This window comes from Panthera uncia (genome assembly GCF_023721935.1).
Source record: "Panthera uncia isolate 11264 chromosome D3 unlocalized genomic scaffold, Puncia_PCG_1.0 HiC_scaffold_8, whole genome shotgun sequence".
Lineage (NCBI taxonomy): Eukaryota > Metazoa > Chordata > Mammalia > Carnivora > Felidae > Panthera > Panthera uncia.
This window is the reverse complement of record NW_026057586.1, coordinates 83,193,731-83,213,521: the sequence shown is the minus strand read 5'-3', so window position 1 is coordinate 83,213,521 and position 19,791 is coordinate 83,193,731. Positions and strand designations below refer to the sequence as shown.

At 41.0% G+C, this 19,791-nt stretch overlaps 1 protein-coding gene and 1 long non-coding RNA gene across 3 annotated transcripts in view; one reads left to right on the top strand and one right to left on the bottom strand.

Annotated features, from left to right (window-relative positions):
• ATP2A2 (ATPase sarcoplasmic/endoplasmic reticulum Ca2+ transporting 2) overlaps positions 1-19,791 on the top strand; it is a 58,152-nt gene that overhangs the window by 29,382 nt on the left and 8,979 nt on the right. For both annotated transcript variants that reach the window (XM_049619353.1, XM_049619352.1), the window contains exons 6-14: positions 4,629-4,709; positions 6,616-6,701; positions 7,688-8,152; positions 12,746-12,834; positions 13,216-13,318; positions 14,124-14,255; positions 17,901-18,023; positions 18,124-18,342; positions 19,124-19,459. In XM_049619353.1, the coding sequence (XP_049475310.1) occupies positions 4,629-4,709; positions 6,616-6,701; positions 7,688-8,152; positions 12,746-12,834; positions 13,216-13,318; positions 14,124-14,255; positions 17,901-18,023; positions 18,124-18,342; positions 19,124-19,459 (1,634 nt within the window). The remainder of the gene's footprint in view (positions 1-4,628; positions 4,710-6,615; positions 6,702-7,687; positions 8,153-12,745; positions 12,835-13,215; positions 13,319-14,123; positions 14,256-17,900; positions 18,024-18,123; positions 18,343-19,123; positions 19,460-19,791) is intronic.
• On the bottom strand, positions 14,763-17,906 carry LOC125914190 (uncharacterized). The gene is made up of 2 exons (XR_007455242.1): positions 17,715-17,906; positions 14,763-17,116 (listed from the first exon to the last, which is right to left on the bottom strand). It is a non-coding gene; the product is annotated as an uncharacterized LOC125914190 (long non-coding RNA).

The window sequence follows — 19,791 nt, the reverse complement described above, 5'->3', positions numbered from 1 at the left end:
AGGGAGAGGAGGGCACAGAACTCGAAAGGCTCCAGGAGGCTGACGCGGGGCTTGAACCCACAAACTGTGAGATCGTGACCTGAGCTGAAGTCAGGCGCTTCCCAGGCACCCTTGGAGAACTTTTTAAAAGGTGGATTCCTGGACCCCAAGCCAAATGCATTAAACCAGACTCTTGAAGAGTAGTTTCTGAGAGTGTATAGTTTATAAAAGGCTCCCAGGTGATCTTTTGTTTTAGCTCCTAAATATTTAATTGCCCCCCAGTTAGAATGCCTGTTATCAGAACCAAGAAAAGTTGAGAAAAGGAGGTCAGTTTTTAAGGGCTTCCCAGGTCATCTGTTCCACTAGCATTTGACATTTGAGTCATTCCTAAATATTTAGCCAACAATTAAATGTATATCCATATAATTTCTGTACAGCAAAGAAATGACCTTCATGTATTTTTTTTTAAATTTTTTTTAACGTTTATTTATTTTTGAGACAGAGACAGAGCATGAACAGGGGAGGGGCAGAGAGAGAGGGAGACACAGAATCTGAAACAGGCTCCAGGCTCTGAGCTGTCAGCACAGAGCCCGACGCGGGGCTCGAACTCACGGACCGTGAGATCATGACCTGAGCCGAAGTCGGACGCTTAACCGACCAAGCCACCCAGGCGCCCCGACCTTCATGTATTTAATATAGACCTTCGGGGGCACCCAGGTGGTTCAGTTAGCATCCAGCTTTGGATCAGGTCATAATCTCACGGTTGGGTGAGTTCAAGAATGTGTGTGTGTGTGTGTGTGTATACATGCACACCTGTGTTTGTTTTTTTTGTTGTCATTTGTTTCAGGAGTAGAATTTAATGATTTATAACTTACATGTAACAAGTATTCATCACAGCAAATACCCTCCTTAATGCCCATCACCCATTTAGCCCATCCCCCCAACCTCTAGCAACCCTGTTTATGCCCCTATGTTCACCTGTTTTGTTTCTTAAATTCCATGTATGAGTGAAATCATAGGATATTTGTCTTTCGCTGACTGATTTATTTCACTTTTAACATAGTACACTCTGCTTCCATCAGAATGAGTATAATTTTTAATGCTGCATATATTTAGTATTGATTCCGGGGCGCCTGGGTGGCTCAGTCGCTTGAGCGGCCGACTTTGGCTCAGGTCATGATCTCACAGCTCATGAGTTTGAGCCCTGCATTGGGCTCTGCGCTGACAGCTCAGAGCTTGGAGCCTGCTCCAGATTTTGTGTTTCCCTCTCTCTCTGCCCCTCCCCCACTCGCATTCTGTCTCCGTCTCTCTCAAAAAAGTATGAACTAGGGCTTATATGTGAAATTGTTGAACTAGAAAAACAGGATTCAACTTTTAACATAAAATGAAGTGTTCTTTTAAATTGCTGGTATGTATGTATGTATGTATGTATAAATAAATAAATAAATAAATAAATAAATTGCTGGTATATGTTCAGCTGTTATAGAGACCGAAGTGTCAGAGTACTTACAGATTGTGGGGACCTCTATGCCATGTTAGACATTTTTTTGCTCCTGTAGGACCATGACATAAATTGCCTCTGACAGCAGGAAACATTTTTCTTTCTTTCTTCCTTTTTTAATTTATTTTGAGAGAGAAAGAGAGCGGGGAAGGGGGAGACAGGGAAGACAGAATCCCAAGCAGGCTCTGTGCTGCCAGCACAGAGCCTGTTGTGGGGCTTGAACTCACAAACCATGAGACCATGCATGACCTGAGCCAAAATCAAGAATGTCAGACACTTAACTAACTGAGCCACCCAGGTGCCCCAAGAACCATTTTCAAGTAAATTTTCCATTTAGAGTCCTATGCTCATGATTGAACCTTATAATTCTTTTCTTTAAAAAAAAATTTTTTTTAACATTTATTTATTTTTTGAGAGAGAGTGAGCCAGGAAGGGGCAGAGAAAGGGAGTCACAGAATCCAAAGCAGGCTCCGGGCTCTGAGCTGTCAGCACCGAGCCAGATGCAGGGCCCAAACTCACAAACCGCAAGATCATGATCTGAGCCAAAGTCAGACGCTTAACCAACTGAGCCACCCAGGTGCCCCTATTCTTTTCATGTTCAGGATCACATGTGATCGAATTAATTGTGACATTCAGAAATAATACAGTAAAATTTTTATTAAAATTTTTTTTTAATCTTTATTTTTGAGAGAGAGAGAGACAGAGTGTGAGCAGGGGAGGGGCAGGGAGAGAGGGAGACACAGAATCTGAAGCAGTCTCCAGGCTCTGAGCTGTCAGCACAGAGCCCGACGTGGGGTTCGAATTCATAAACCATGAGATCATGACCTGAGCTGAAGTCTGATACTTAACCAACTGAGCCACCCTGGCTCCCCTACTGTAAAAAATTTTAATTAGTTTCAAATTTTTATCTTGATGGAGCACTTGAGCTGTTGTTAGGCCATTGAAGTTTAGTTATATATGGTTACTTATTGTAGCAGGAACAGAATTAAGAGGAAAGGTTCTCGTTGGACAGAAAAGCTATTTTGCCAGTTTGTATATAACCAGTGACAATTAAAATTCAGTTTGTAGAGTAAGTATGGAAAATGAACATTTGACTTAAAAATACTATATGTAATGCTAGGGGAGACTATATTTCTTCTAATTTTTAGCTCTCCTTATATCAGACTTCCAAAACTACCGTAGTTACCTTTTTTTTTTTTTTAATTTTTTTAATGTTTATTTATTTTTGAGAGAGAGAGAGAGAGAGAGAGATAGAGTGTGAGCCGAGGAGGGTCAGAGAGAGAGGGAGACACAGAATCTGAAGCAGGCTCCAGGCTCTGAGCTGTCAGCACAGAACCCGATGTGGGGCTCGAACCTACAAACCCTGAGATCATAACCTGAGCCAAAGTCGGACACTTAACCGACTGAGCCACCCAGGCACCCCCCCCTTAGTTACCTTTTAGAAGGTCAGGAAAAGCTGTTGTACACTTAATGTCCAGTTGCTTTGGTACTGATATGTCCTCATTCAACAGTATTTGAACACCCACAGTGTGCTGGACACTATTCTCCAGGCCCATGTGAAACAGTGGCTTTATCTGTTCCTATATCTGCAATGTGGCATTTACTTTATACAAACTAGAGATGTGAGCCCTTTAAAAGAGCTGTTAAAGGAGCTCTTTGGCCTAGTGAAGAAGACTGTGTTGACTTAAAGATCCTCTTGAGGTGAATTTTTTTTTTAATTTTTTTTAATGTTTATTTTTTGAGAGAGAGTGTGAGTGGGGGAGGGGCATTGAGAGGGGGAGACACAGAATCCAAAGCAGGCACCAGGCTCTGAGCTGTCAGCGCAGAGCCCGAAGCAGGGCTCGAACTCACCAACTGGGAGATCATGATCTGAGCCGAAGTTGGACACCCAACAGACTGAGCCACCCAGGCGCCCCTTGGGGTGAATTTCAAAAGGCTTATTCACTTATTTGATAAATCAAATTTCAAAAGATACCCAAGGGTACAAAGTGAAAAGTCTCCCTCTATCCACCATGCTGGTAACCCCTACGTTAACATTTTGTGACCCTTTCCCAGAGGTATTTCCCTTATGAATGGTAGCTGTCTATAAGTGATGTTTCACACTCATGTTCCCCCCCCCTTAATATACAGTATACCTAAGGAGGAAATTTTCACTTTAGCATGAATGGAGTTGTCTTATCTTTCTACTGTTAATAAAAAACTATGCTGTGACTAACTACATTCCGTATGAGCCTATCTGAAGAGTAAATTCCTTGTAGTGGAATACGTGGTGTAAAAAAAAGATTGTGCTTTGCAGTTTTGATATATAGTGCCGAATTGCCCTCCAGAGATTTTGTAACAGTTTTTTCTTCATACTCAGCAGCGTATGAAGGTGGGCACAAAGTCTGGAACCAGAGTGGAATTACACACTAAATGGACTGTTAATATTACGTAGAATGTTCACTGACATTACATGCATTTAATTTGTCCTTGTTAACTGTGTACTAACACAGCATTTCATTGATCTCTGCTCAGGCACTTGCCTCCAAGTGATTTATGACACTGATATTTTTTTTTCCTTATTTAAATGAAAATTTTCAGACATTAGAGTCACCACCCTGTAAGAATCCCTGTTTTTTATACATCCTTGCATACTTGGTACATTTTCTCAACTCTTATTGTCTGTCAATTTGATAGTTTAAAAGTGGTGTCTCGGGGGTGGGAGGGAGGGCAGGGTGGGTGATGGGTATTGAGGAGGGCACCTTTTGGGATGAGCACTGGGTGTTGTATGGAAACCAATTTGACAGTAAATTTCATATATTAAAAAATAAAAAATAAAAAAAATAAAATAAAAGTGGTGTCTCCTGCTTCCATTTCTCGTTACTCTTACAAGTGAGATTTTTTTTTAGTGTCTTTGAGACGTTTGTTACCTATTCGTGATATCTTAGCTTTTCTGATGGGATAATCTGTTATCTGTCTAGCAAGAGTTTTTCTAACCCTAAGGATAAGTTGATCTTACTTAATTTAACAGATTTTGATATATTGTGCTGTATATAGGCTGTGTATTTCCCTTAAAATTTGTTTTGTTTGGAGACAGATTTATCTCTATGAAACACGAACATGAATTACAGAGTTGCTTATTTTAACTGCCTTTATTCTCCCCAATTAGTTGGTGACAAAGTTCCTGCTGATATAAGATTAACTTCCATCAAATCTACTACTCTGAGAGTTGACCAGTCCATTCTCACAGGTAAACATTATACATTGGAAAGTCCTTGAATGTGCAGACTCTCTCAGATCCTGTGCTAAGAGTTGACTCTTGCCTCACTGTCCCTTTATCGTACTTCACTTAATCCTCTCCAAGATATTTACTTCTTAAAACTTCATAAATTAGGCTTTTTGTCAATGTATGAGGTTTAAAGGTATTTAAAAACAAACTTGGCTTTCATCTCCTAAGGCCCCTTTAAATTTTGCCAAAAATTAGCTTTCAAAAAAAAAAAAAAGTTACAAATTCCTACATTAGCAGAGGCAGTAATCTTTCTTTCTTCCTTCCTTCCTTCCTTCCTTTCTTTCTTTCTCTCTTTCTTTCTTTCTTTTTATGCTTATTTTTGAGAAAGAGACAGCATGCAAGCAGGGAAAGGGCAGAGAGAGAGGGAGACACAGAATCCAAAGCAGGCTCTAGGCTCTGAGCTGTCAGCACAGAGCCCGACACGGGGCTCGAACTCACCCCGAGATCATGACCTGAGCCAAAGTCGGACACTTAACCGACTGAGCCACCCAAGCGCCCAGCAAGGGCAGTAATCTTCAGGTTGAAGTGTTGTCTCTCTCTTTTGTGGAAAATGAATTACTTAGTGTTCTTTTTCCAGGCAGGAAAAAAAGGCTCCGGAGCTGTAATTTTTTTCATTGGAGGAATGCTACTCTTGCATCTATCATACTTGGCAATGATCAAATGTAGAATTAACAAAAGCTAGCACCTTCCAAAATGGTGAATGTTTTACTGCCTGAAGTTTGCATGTTTAGATCTGAGATTGTTTGGAACATTTTTCCATTTTTGTTTGATAAAGGTACAGTCTAGGGGGGAGGGTTCATATTAACTGGAAGTAAGGTGGTCAGAAGATTAACTCAGACACAATGCTAACCTGAATTAAATAGAGTATAAAATCCAAAGGTAATCAAGATTTATCTGATTATCAGTTTTGTAAAGCAGCTGAAGTAATGGGAGGTAGTATTGTGAGTAGCCTGAGCTCTGTTTTTTATTGTTTCGTTATGAATAGCTTATTTACTAAAACTCCCATTAGCAGCAATAGCTGAAAGCTGATTAAGCCATAAAATGTTGGGAAACTGATTAGGTTGTGCATATAAAATTTTCATCGTGTGCCCATAGAAATAATTAACTTTTAAAACTTTTCATAGAATCTCTTAAATGTTTTTTGTTAAAATAATCATGTTCCAGTTTTAATAACTGGAGCCATATTTTGCATTGCTCAGAGTGACCCCAGTTATTTTCATAAGTGATGTTAAGTAAAGTTGAAACCAAATTCAATGAGACATTGTAAAAGTTGTAAGAAGTCGTCCTTTATATACCATGTGGTGTTTTTAGTGCAACTGCTGATGTTTTTCGGTTTTGTTTTATTGAAATAGAATGGTCTGATCACTCATCACTAATGCAGATATTTCTAAAACTGTGTTTTCATTTCTCATGTCTGACATTATTGAACAGGTTTCCCATTGATGCTCCTCATTACGTAATATAATGTATCTAGTTTTTTAGTGTGTTAAGAATATATGTTCACCTTTTTTTTGGAAGTATTAGTGTGTATGTGCAACTACAACAAATAAATATAAATACATATTCACAGTATTAGAGTATAAAATTGATACCTGAAAACAGACTAGATTTGAATAGTTACTGTGGGAAATAAAGGCAGTTGACTGGGATTTTATTTCAAAATTAAGTTTATTTTGAAATTGTACTAATTTTAATCCTGACATTCTTTGCTCTGAAGTTAGTTTCTAAGTTTTACTAGCTCATCTCCTTTGAGCAGATGGGGTCTTTTATCCTATTTCCTGAGAGTGCTAGCAGTTTAATGAGTGAGGGTCCAGGTTCTACATGTGGATGGCACGGATCTAATGGTTCCTTCTCTCAACCTGCTTAGGTGAGTCTGTGTCTGTCATCAAGCACACTGACCCTGTGCCAGACCCACGGGCCGTCAACCAAGATAAGAAGAACATGCTGTTTTCTGTAAGTACTTTGTCAAATGTAAAGATCAGGTCAAACACCTTTAAATTCTTTATCTGTATACCTAGAAAAGTAGATCTGTGTGAGAAAGGCTTAGCCTATAAAGATGTTTTTAAATGATGTGGATGATATCAGTATGTAGATCACAGGAAAAAGGTGCGTGTTTAGAAAGTAAGCAAATGTGGCAACAATAATAAGAGGTGAGTCTGGGTGAAAAGTAAAACGGGTGTTCATTGTACACCAGTTTTTCTGTTCAATTTTTTTGAAATGAAAAGTTGAGAAATTGATAGGCTTTGCTTGTTTGGCATTTAAAATACTTCAAATGGTAGGTATTTGTATACGGGTTAGTATGGGAGCCTAGCCACTCCTAGTAAGTCAAGTGCTATAGGATTACAGTGAAAATCATGAAGTTGTATCACACCAGCACTGGGAAGTAAAGTGGGGTGGGAAGAGAGTGCTCCTACTTGATTTCATGATTTCTGAATGCCAGTGCTTGAGTGGAGGTCCTCAAGGTAGCTCACGGTGCTGGTGGCCCTGCTTGTTATAGGTGATCACAGTGGGGGCAGGGAGGTTGAGCTATTGGAGCCAGCTGTGGAGAATGCTTAGGGTTGAGGGCCGGACGGAGTTTGAAGAGTCAGGAACGCAGAGGGGTTAGAGCCCTGTTCCAGCCCAAAGCCAGTCTGCAAGCCAGGCTCAATATTAGGAATAGAGTTTCCAGGGGCGGGTGGTCAGGGTGGAGCTTCCCTGGGCAAGTAGGAACTGCATGAAATGAGAAACAAGAAGAGCCAGACCATGCTGCCTGCATTGTCCAGGTTGGATGGCTAGTTCTCGGAGTAGCAGCAGCCACTGGAAGGCCCAGCAGAATATGAGAGTGTCTGGGTGCTCTAATAAATACCCACAGACTAGTAAACTGTTCTGAGTTCACTAGTCGGTGTTTAAGTCGGGTGCAGTGTTACTCTTCTAATCAGTTTCCTCTACTTCTGTTGTAGGGAACAAACATTGCTGCTGGCAAAGCCATGGGAGTGGTGGTGGCGACTGGAGTTAACACAGAAATCGGCAAGATCCGGGATGAGATGGTGGCAACAGAACAGGAGAGAACACCCCTCCAGCAGAAACTAGACGAGTTTGGGGAGCAGCTTTCCAAAGTCATATCCCTTATTTGCATTGCAGTCTGGATCATAAACATTGGGCACTTCAATGACCCGGTTCACGGAGGCTCCTGGATCAGGGGTGCTATTTACTACTTTAAAATTGCGGTGGCCCTGGCTGTGGCGGCCATTCCTGAAGGTCTGCCTGCTGTCATCACCACCTGCCTGGCTCTTGGAACTCGCAGAATGGCAAAGAAAAATGCCATTGTTCGAAGTCTCCCTTCTGTGGAAACCCTTGGTTGTACTTCTGTTATCTGCTCAGACAAGACTGGTACGCTTACGACGAACCAGATGTCAGTGTGCAGGGTAAGTGGGAGTGATTTAAGACTCTTTGCTGCTGGTGGTTATTGATTCATCCTAAGAATATGCCCTCATGTCATCAAAACCTTGGATTTGTAATTTGAGGCCTTTTAAAGTACTTTAAACAAATAGGGTTGTGTGTATAGCCTTAACCCAAGGTAATCTGATGCCTCAAAGGAATTTAGTCCTCTAATTCCTAAAACTAATTCATGAAATAAGGGTATCTGCATGGTTAACGTATTTACACTGGGGAAGGTAACTATAGACGGGCTGTAAATGTGTTAGGTGACTGCTCCATCACTGAGTGCATGTATGTTACTGAAACAGCCTTAAGAGAATTCTGTAAAGCGGCTAGTTCCCTACCTACCTACCTACCAGCCTAGCTAAACTTCTAACTTGTGTTTTCATAACACAGTGGGTGAGACATGCTTTCTTGAAAGGCACAAATAATTGCTTTGTTCTATGTTCATCCTTCTTTCTTAGGTTGTCTTGACCATCACTTGGGGGATAAAATAAGAAACTGTTTAAACTTGCCCTTAGAAAAGTAATAACTACAGAAATACTGATACAGCTGAATTAAGTTCTTTCCCTAGGTTTTATTTGAACAACTTTATACAAGTGAAAGTATAATTTTCCCAAAGGTACACAATTTGTAAAATACTGAGTGGACACCAAAGATCCTGTTTGGCTTGTTAAATATTGAGAGAATCAGTAAAATGGTAAAACTGATTACAAAGAGCATTTGAGGAAGTACTCAGTATTAGAATAGAATTGCTATATGTTAGATTACAAAAACTGGTTAATATCCTATAGGGCACCGGCGCCTGGATGGCTCAGTTGGTTAAGTGACCTGCCACTCTTGATTTCGGCTCAGGTCATGATCTCACGGTTTGTGGGTTTGAGCCCTGCGTCCAGCTCTGCACTGATAGTGCGGAGCCTGCTTGGGATTCTCCCTCTCCCTCTCTGCTCTTCTCCCATGCTTGCACTCTCTCAAAATAAACAAATAAATAAACTTTTTAAAAAAGTAGTCACTAGGGCAGTGAAACTACAGTTTGTCTTTCCTGTAGGAGTATCCACAACTTCCTGTAAGTAACGAGCTCTAAATAAATAAATAGCACAGTGGAACAGTGTTTTATATTTCTAGAATACTAATCTTTGAGCCTGTAAAGTAATGCTTCTGAATGACATTGAAGGGACTGTGGATATCCTGTTGGCCTTATTTCCAGGTTTTGGATAATATTTTTTCATATTAGAAATCATTTTTCTTCTAATACAATTAAACCCTTGGAATTTTTATCTTGCCAAATTGAAACTCATGATGATTTTTAGATACACAACCCCCCCCCCCCAATCTTTGTGTAGTCAGACCCCAATTTAGAATGAATGGACAGGTGTTTTGTCTCTTATGTGGTAATAAGCAGGGTTTGACTCAGCTACCTAGGTTTACCTAGGTGTTCATTCCTTGGAACCAGAAAAGGTGTAAATTGGCTAATAGCTAGTTGCCAACTAATTTCAAACTGTGGGAGCAAATCAGATTTCAAACTAAGAATAAAACAGAGTCTGTAATAAAAGATTTTTGTTTTTATATTTTCTCTTAGCTGGTGTAAGATGTTTTCTTCCATTAAACAGCGTAGCCTGCCTCTTTGTTCTGTTGTACCTCTGTGACAGAAAGCTGATGCTAATCTGTATTCTATGGGAGGTTTCTTGCAGCAGGTTGCATAACTGCCCTTGACTTAGAAATACTTTCATCATGCAGTTCCTAAATGGTTTACTTGTAATCTACCATGCCCACTTGCATTCAGATTTACTTAACGTAAACTAAAATTCTGAATATTTTAGAATATTTTGGACCGTGGTATAAACTGAAAGTTTCACTTTTTTAAACTGTATCATTAAAGAAATGACATGGTGTGTGGTAATAATGTCAACTTATGATGTTGCTTAGTGTACTTAGTTTTTCACATTGTGACTTTATGAATCCTGGTAATCCTGCTCAAGAAGTTTAAAAACTCAGGCCCTGAGAAGTTAAGTGATATGTCTGGGGGGTCACACAGCTTCGAATAAAAGGGTAAAAAAAGGGTAAAGTTGGGTTTTTTATAGGAGAGATGGGTAGTTAAACCTAGTCCTCTGTCTTCCACTTAATAATTATATAACCTTGAGCACTTGTTTAACCTCTCTGGTCCTTTGTTCCTCTTCTGTAAAATGTCAAACGTATTTGGAAGGAGCCATTTGACAAGCTTCCTTTTTTTAGTTGTTGTATCTGTTAGAAAAAAATGTAGGCGTCACTGATACTGCTGCATGTGATCTTGGACATGAATCTTTTCCTCATTTAACACTGGTTGCGCATGTTTGAATTAGAACCTTTTTTATCAGGAGTCATCACAGTTTTAAATCCTCTTCTATAATTTCATTAAAAAAAAAAAAAAAAGACATATGTGTTGTTCGTGGCTCTAGTTCCGTTCCAGGGTTAATTTATATCTAAGTAGCTTTTGAAATGAAGCTTTTTGGGCGCCTGGCTGGCTCAGTCAGTAGAGCATGTGACTCTTGATCTTGGGGTTGTGAGTTCGAACCCCGTGTAGGGTGTAGAGTTTAAAAAAAAAAAAAAGAGAGATGTGGGGCGCCTGGGTGGCTCAGTCGGTTAAGCATTCCAACTTCAGCTCAGGTTATGATCTCACAGTTCATGAGTTCAAGCCCCGCATTGGGCACTGCGCTAACAGTGCAGAACCTGCTTGAGATTCTTTCTCCTGTCTGTGCCCCTACCCTGCTTGCATGCTCTCTCTCTCAAAATAAACAAACTTTAAAAAAATATATTAAAAAAAAAAAGATAAAACTTTCAGAACTTAAAAGTTTGTCCTATATAACAAGCAAAAATCTTGTGAGGCAAAAATAAGTTATTTTAATTTTTTTTTTTTTTTTGATGTTTATTTTTGAGAGACAGTGCTAGTGAGGGAAAGGCAGAGAGAGAAGGAGACACAGAATCCGAAGCAGGCTCCAGGCTCCGAGCTGTCAGCACAGAGCCCGATTCAGGGCTTGAACCCATGAACCGTTGACATCATGACCTGAACCGAAGTTGGATGCTTAGCCAACTGAGCCACCCAGGCGCCCCTAAAAAAAAGTTACTTTAAAATAAGCATGAGCTGATTTTGTTACTGAATATGAGTTGAGATTCTCTGAAAAGATACCTTAAAGCACTACGTGGCTCTTTTTAAACTTGAGTTTAGTAGTTTTAAATTATTGTAAATGGTTTGATTATATATTTAAAATTTTTTTAATGTTTATTATTTTTGAGAGAGAGACAGAGTAAAAGCAGGGGAGGGACAGAGAGAGGGGGAGACACAGAGAATCTGGAGCAGGCTCTAAGCTCTGAGTTGTTAACACAGAGCCTAGTGCAGGGCTTGAACTCACGAACCGAGAGATCATGCCCTGAGCTGAAGTCAGACACTTAACTGGCTGAGCCACCTAGGCACCCCGTTTTCTTCTGACTCTCTCTCCTCTCTCACTCTCTCCTTCCTTCTTTCCTTCCTTCCTTCCTTCCTTCCTCTTTCTTTTTTAATGTTTTATTTGTTTTGAGAGAGCGCACATAAGGGGAGGGGTGGGGGGGGGCACGGGAGAAAATCACAAGCAGGCTCCAAGTTGTTAGTGCAGAGCCTGGCTATAGGGCTTGATCCCACAAATGGCAAGATCATGACCTAAGCTGAAATCAAGTCAGACAACCAACTGAGCTACCCGGCCGCCCCTGGTCATGGTCTTAATTGTTCATATTTCAGAGGCATTTTGGCACCATAAAGTATAGTTGAAGTAGCACTTTGTGTTTTTGTTCTGTGTTTTATGAGAAGGTGTTATAGTTTCAATTTGCATGAAAACACAAGTCTAAATCTGAGTCTTCCAAACTGGGCTTCTAAATCATGATTGAAAAGCAAACCGAGGGGGGCTGGGGGAACCTGATCTTTAAGAAGCTAGCTCATGTCACTGTAAAATTAAGAATCCTTTCCTAAGCATGCTTCTGTCTGTGTTGCCTTGGTGATGTCAGTTCAGTCAGTTCTGCAGGCTCCTTACTGTGCACATGGAGTTATGCAGCTTCATAGAAAATGAGCTATTGCCACAATAAAAATAAGTGGGAAGGAGGAGAGAAGTGATTTATCTTATTTTACTCAGGGAATGTTTATGCAGCTCTGAAATGTGAGTTTATTCTTCCCAGGCTTTTACTATTAGCTCCCAGGCATGACTACCTAATATTACTTTCTCAGCCAGCCGTTTGAAATTGGGAATTCGGAGTCCTCTGAAGACTACTGCTGTGTCTTTGGAATTGAATGACCTGGAGTCCTCATAACTTAGATTTCATGTGGGTTGTCTTCTGTGTCTTTGGTGCCCCTGTTGTTTATTTATTCAGCACCTCTGTGATACTGTTTTTCAGACTCTTGGATGGATGGGGGAGGCAATCCTAAATAGCATCTAGTTGGAATAAGGAAAAATCTGATGCTGAGGTTCAGTTCATAAGTTTCATTAAAATTGTTTTCTTCCATGAGAAATGCTTTTTGTCTTAGCAGAGATTATTTTTTTCTGGCACATTTTAAACACTTGACGCTTTTTTTTCTGTAGATGTTCATTCTGGACAAGGTTGAGGGGGATACTTGTTCCCTTAATGAGTTTACCATAACTGGGTCAACATATGCACCTATTGGAGAAGTGTGAGTAAACCCACCTTATTTAAAGGATCCGTTGTAGCAGTTTGGTACTTGTATAGATTTAAGAGAAAACAGGTTATAAGTCAGTGACTTTTTTCATTTTTATTTAGCTCTGCTTTAGAGCCTAATTTTTCAGCTGGTTTGTTCTGTATTGATACCTGTGGTGGAAGAATTTCATTAATTAAGAACTTCTGGTCTTTACTGGTTGATTCCTAATATCAAAGACACATTCTGTTGTCTCCAGCATCAGATTTCTAAGAACCATCACTCAGATTCTTTTGAATACTTGCCTGGCTGTTGCCCACAAAATTATATTACAAATTAAATAAAAATCAATAGAGATGACCACATTATGCTCTAAAAGTGTTTTTCTTCTTTTGATAGGCATAAAGATGATAAACCAGTGAAATGTCATCAATATGATGGTCTTGTGGAATTGGCAACAATTTGTGCTCTTTGTAATGATTCTGCATTGGATTACAATGAGGTAAGGCTCCTCATAAATGAGAAAGTAGACCTGGCTATTCTAGCTCAAAGGTGGGGTGGGTGGAATGAAAATCCAGCCTTCCTTCCTCTGGAAAGTAACGGTTTCTGATTTTATTTCCTCTTTCCATTTTATCCAAGTCAGCATGACCTAGTCAAAGAAAGCCGAGAGCCTTTCATATATCCTCTGAGTGTTGCAGTCACTTTTAAACTAAGAGGATGTATGCGATGTTCCCTTTGGCTTGTAGTGTGGCTACCAAAAGTGAAGAAAACCTAGGAGAGGAAAGGTTTTCCTGAAAGTAGAGGGTATTAATCTTGTTTTTTAAGATGGGTAGTATTATATCCTTGAGGATGAGCTGAGGCTTAGAGGGCTGTTTTGATGATGATGATGATGATGATGATGATAAAATAATGTAAAATTTAAACAGTAGACCTTTTTTTCCTCCCTTTTTACTTACAGATTAACCCACTGGTTTCTAAAAGACAAGCCAGTCTCCATCAGAACCTGAATGTGAACTCTATAGAATGATAAATAATGACATGCAATTTCACATACTATTTGAAAGTTGTTTGAATTAATACTATGACTATTGGCTTCTCATAGTTAAAGGAAATAAAAAATATCGTTATTAGAATAAGATAAAATGTGCTTTGAGTGTATTTTTGTCTGCCTCATTTGCTCCAGAGTAGGATAAAAACAGCCCCGACAATAATGGTGCAACGAAAGACAAGCTCTCCTCTGATGGGAAGTCTTTATTGATGAAAAACTTATTCACTGCTTTTTCACTTTATGCTTTTAACCAATACAGGCAAAGGGCGTGTATGAAAAAGTTGGGGAAGCTACAGAGACTGCTCTCACTTGCCTAGTAGAGAAGATGAATGTATTTGATACCGAATTGAAGGGTCTTTCTAAAATAGAAAGAGCAAATGCCTGCAACTCGGTCAGTATTGAAGCGTGGGGTGTTGTGTGCACTGCCTTTCGTTCCCCGTCCTCTTGGACAACTAGGTAGATTCATACCTTCTCCTCAAACTGGCGGCATCTCCTTCTCTCATTTGCTCTCTGGTACAGTGATCTGGCTACCTGTCTGACCAAGAAGACAGAAGCAATCACTAGATAATTTCCATACGCAGCTGTCTGCACCTGTAAGCTCTACCTCCTCTCCCGTGGCACCATGAGCAATCTGTCATCCTTGCTCCTGTCAGAACCCCCCTGCCCTTTGTGCCATGAGTCCCGACTTCTCTCTCCTGCACTATCCATTTTCCATCTCTGGTAGATCCTCATCGGCACAGGACCGAGTAGTATGTTTTTTATCTTAAAACTTTCTTTTTTTTGTTTCCCCCTTTAGCACTCTGCTTCTTTTCTTTTCTAGTAAAAGTAGCTGTTTTAGCTGTTTTAATGTATTCTCTTGTTTCACTTTTCTGATTTTCTCCAGTGCACTCCAGTCAAGTTCTTTTTTTTTTTTTTTTAAGTTTATTTTGTGAGAGAGAGAGTGCATGTGCAATCTGAGGAGGGGAGAGAGGGAGAGAGTATCCCAAGCAGGCTCTACAATGCCAAAGCAGAGCCCGATGCAGGGCTTAAACTCACAAACCGTGAGATCATGACCTGAGCCGAAGTCAGACACTTGACTGAGCCACCCAGATGCCCCTCCGGTCAAGTTTTTTAAGCATTTTGGTGAGCACACCATTGTCAGGCTGTGAAAGGGTCCATCTAGTCCAGTCTGGCATTCACAGACAGGGAAACTGAGGCCTGCAGTGATGAGCATAGTTTTCACAGGGTGAGGCAGAACTGGACTCCTTCTCTAGCACCCTCTCTTTGCATCCTTTTATCTCCTTTATATTATCAAGAAAACAAAGCTCACACCAGAATTAAGGCCCTCCCCGCTGTGACATGATCCACACTCCACCATTAGCAATCTCATAGTCACAAGGGTCCTGGGCAGCTCCTGTGGCATCCATAAAATGGGAGATGTCCTGGTCTCCATTTTAGAGCCCTCACTCTCACACTGGCAGTGAGCTGGGGTGGGATAAAGGGGGCAGAGGGGCATCCTTGCAAAACCACATTGTCTGACAGCTCTATTAGTTGGTTTGACTAAGTCCCTCAGAGGCAACCTTCACAGAGACTGAGGGTTAGAACTGTTTGATTCTAGACCTGTAACCACTCGATAAAGGGAAACAAGTAGTATGGAGCTTACAAGCAGTGTATTAGCTGTCATTTTGACGGGACGTAAGGGCAAGGCTGTCTGTTCTCTTGTCTGCAGACTAAGCCATTTCTTGATCCATGGCTGCCTCATTTTTTTGTCAGCAGCTGAGCGAGGAGATCAGTAATGACTGTCATGGGGGCTCCTTCACCGAAAATTTCCAGATCCGAACTCATGCCAGTCTCCGGCCCCTAGAAAGCAGAAACCTGTTGTAGTTCAGAGAGGAAGTGGGCAGAACCCAGCTTTTTAAGGCCTAGTGGACTATCCTGATGCTGTTAGAAATGGCTGTATTCTTCTCTCCACCCAGAATGTATCTGGTGCCTAGATCTACACCTAAGAGTCACTACACATTCCTTCAGTCTTTATAGAGCATTTGGTGAAAATGCTAAACACTAAAACTAAACACGTAAATACATACGAGTCAAATAATGCAGAATTCAGTGATGGTCTTTTTTCTGCTTGAGGCAGCTCTGGCTGAGAGGATGACCATAGTCCACCCAGCCTGGCAGAGAACCCACAGATGTCTGTCCACTCATCACTGCCCACATTGGATGCTGAGGTTCTTGAGGATTTCTGCACTTACTAGCTTTATATCTGAGTGGGGGATGGGGGAGGATCAGTGTAATTCACATAATTGAATAAAGACAGAAAACCATAAGATCATTTAAGTAGATGTAGAAAGGGCATCTGGTAAAATTTGTGTTCATGATAAAAACTCCACAAACCTGGGCACCTAGGTGGCTCAGTCGGTTAAGCTTCCAACTCTTGATTTCAGCTCAGGTCATGATCTTAGTTTGTGAGATAGAGCGTGGAGCCTGCTTGTGGTGGTTCTCTCCCCATCCCTTGCTGACTTGCTCACTCTCTCAAAATAAACTACAAAAACAAAAACAATTCAGCAAACCTGTCTTCAAGTTGAAGGTATATTTACACAGAGTCTGTACTAATGTCATACTTAGTAGCTACAAAAAATTTTCTGCTCTCAATGTTTCTATTCAGTATTGTCCCAGCAGCCCCAGTCAATCCAATAAGACAAGAAAAAGAAATCAAAGGTATAAAAATTAGAAAGGCTAGTGTAGGGCACCTGGGTGGGTCAATGGGTTAAGCATCCAACTTTGGCTCAGGTCATGATCTCACAGTTCATGGGTTCGAGCCCTGCGTCGGGCTCTGTGCTGACAGCTAAGCCTGGAACCTGCTTCAAATTCTGTGTCTCCCTCTTTCTCTGCCCCTCCCCTACTCATGCTCTCTCTCAAAAATAAACATTAAAAAATTTTTTTTTTACTGTTAAAAAGGTACAGTGTATGTTGTAGATAACATGGTTGTGTACACAACGCAACAGTGTCTGAATCCAAAGGGTCATTTTCAGTCCTAATTTACCTGAGCTGTTGGTCTCTCCCTCTGTGAAACATTCCTTCACTTGTTCTCCTCCCTCCCATCCCTCTGCCAACTCCTTGGCTGGATCTTACACATATGACCGGGGGTGGGGAGGCCCCAGAGTCCAGTCCTCAACCTTTTCTGTCTTCAGTTACTTCCATGAGCTCTTCCATGAGCTTCAGTTACTTCCATGAGGTCAGTGTGCTGGCGTCTAATGTGCAGGCTCCCTAAAGCTATTTAGAATAAAGAGAACAATGGCTTTTCAGGTGCTTAGTAGCCACATAGGACAGCTACATGAACAGCTCCCATAGAACATTTCCATCACAGTAGACACTTCAGTGGGGCAGCAGTGCTGTGGACCAACCATTCCTGCCCACGGTTGCCATCATCTCTCTTAGATTATTTGTACTAAATGGTGCTCCTTGTCCCCCTTCAACTGCGAGAGCCTGAAACCCTCCATCATCTTCCCATTTTCACTTGCTATAAAAGCTAATTGCCTTAAAGTGACTTTCAAAGTCCTACAACCTGCTTCTGTCCTCCCACACCTACCCCCCCCCCCCCCCCCCCCCCCACCCCCGCCATTACACTTCTCTCTTTTTCTTGCGACTCTTCCAGCTATATGGCCCGGAGGCTCCTTGAACATGCCAGGTCATGCCAACCTGCACTTCGGCACTCTCAGCTCACACATCCTTCACATTTTTACTCAAACTCTGCCTTCTTCTGACTACATTATGTAAAATTGCAACCTATACATACACAAATTTTCTATCTCCCTTCCTCGCCTTATCTAAACATTTTTTCCTCCATAGCATTTACTATATGTGCATTTACCTTCTAGTGTGTCTTTCCCAAATGAGAGGGCAAGTTTAAACTTCATGAGGGTGAGAACTTGTTCGCTGTCCATGGCTAAACCCCAGCACCTGTCACAGAATAGGCGCTTAGTGAACATTTGTTGACCAAGTAAAAAATATTCAGAAATTGTTACCCAGTAGTATTCCATGCGTGTTCTCTTTTCAGGTCATAAAGCAGTTAATGAAAAAAGAATTTACTCTCGAGTTTTCACGCGATAGAAAATCAATGTCAGTTTATTGTACACCAAACAAACCAAGCCGGACATCGATGAGCAAAATGTTTGTGAAGGCAAGTACAGCAGATTGCAGTTGAGATGTTCTTTCCAGGATTAGGATCCTGGGTGAGCCCAGTAAGTACAGTTCCTGATCTAAATCTGTAACATTTCCAGGGCGCTCCCGAAGGTGTCATTGACAGGTGCACCCACATTCGGGTTGGAAGTACCAAAGTCCCTATGACCCCTGGAGTCAAACAGAAGGTCATGTCTGTCATCAGGGAATGGGGTAGTGGCAGCGACACACTGCGGTGCCTGGCTCTGGCCACTCATGACAACCCACTGAGAAGAGAAGAAATGAACCTTGAGGACTCTGCCAACTTTATCAAATATGAGGTTAGCTAACAAAATGCTCCTTCCCCCACACCCTGCACACTCATTGTGTTCAGACAGCGCTCCTTCAGTAAAAGGTCAAATGAGTCTTGCTTTTGCCAAGAAAGAGGTGTGGTTATTTGTTTTTCTGCCAAATGCCCCACCATTCTAATTCAGCGTGCTGCTTTCCAGCATGCCTAGTTAACAGTTTAATACAGGTCTGTTGCTTTTGAGGTAGGAAAGTCCAGACTTGAGCTAAAGAAACTTGTAAAAATGATTTTGCAACTCTTAAGTAAATTAAGATGTTTTAAAAATAGGGAATATTTTTTTTAAACATTCGCTAGTTACTGAAGGTCAAAATATCCAAGTTGAGAGATTTCTTCTACTCCTCTGCTCATAGTAGAACTCTTTAATTCTGGGTGTGTGACTTCCTGAAGCACTGACCGAGAGGAATTAGGAAGAACTGGTCCTCTGGGCCATAAGAGTGGTCAGTATCAAAATGCTCTTACTCCTTAGTATGGTTTTTTCTTCCTTTCAGGATATTATCATCCTGAAAGTTAAAGGATGATTTGGTTCAAGAAGGTAGTGATGTTTTTTATTCCTTTCTGGTTCATTGGAAGAAATACTATTCCTCATTGGATTTATATCTGTATGAATGTTAATCTTAGATAAGAGTCACAGCTACAGAATTTACCATAGGAAAATGGGAGAGGCCTTTGCTTTTTATGTATAACTGGTCCTTGTTTTACATTAGGGGAGAAACTAGAACTTCCTGTTTTAACGTAAGATGATTCTTTTGCTGTAGACTAATCTGACTTTCGTTGGCTGTGTGGGCATGCTGGACCCTCCAAGAATTGAAGTGGCCTCTTCTGTGAAGCTTTGCCGGCAAGCAGGCATCCGGGTGATCATGATCACAGGGGACAACAAAGGCACTGCTGTGGCCATCTGTCGCCGCATTGGCATCTTCGGGCAGGACGAGGATGTGACGTCAAAGGCTTTTACAGGTCGGGAGTTTGATGAGCTCAGTCCTTCAGCCCAAAGAGATGCCTGCTTGAATGCCCGCTGTTTTGCTCGAGTTGAGCCTTCCCACAAGTCAAAAATTGTAGAGTTTCTTCAGTCTTTTGATGAGATTACAGCTATGGTGAGTACCTTTGGACTCATGCTACACAGATACAGCAAGTTGTAATTTTGACTGTTAAATTTTTAGTAACAGCTCCCAAATTCGGAATATCTTGATTTTTGTCATGATCAGAGCTGTTTCTCTAGGGTTCTGTTAACCAGTAGTTGGCATGCTATGTATTATTACCTTCAGGGAAGATTCTAGACTAGTTTACGATGTTGAAGTATGCCTTCTGAATCAGTCACAGGGAAATATATGTGGTGATATCTAGTCTTTGTCTTGGTTAAAGTATACATGTTCTCTCAAGTTTTCTAAAAATTGATTCAGGACTGAACTCCTCTGTTTTCTATTCC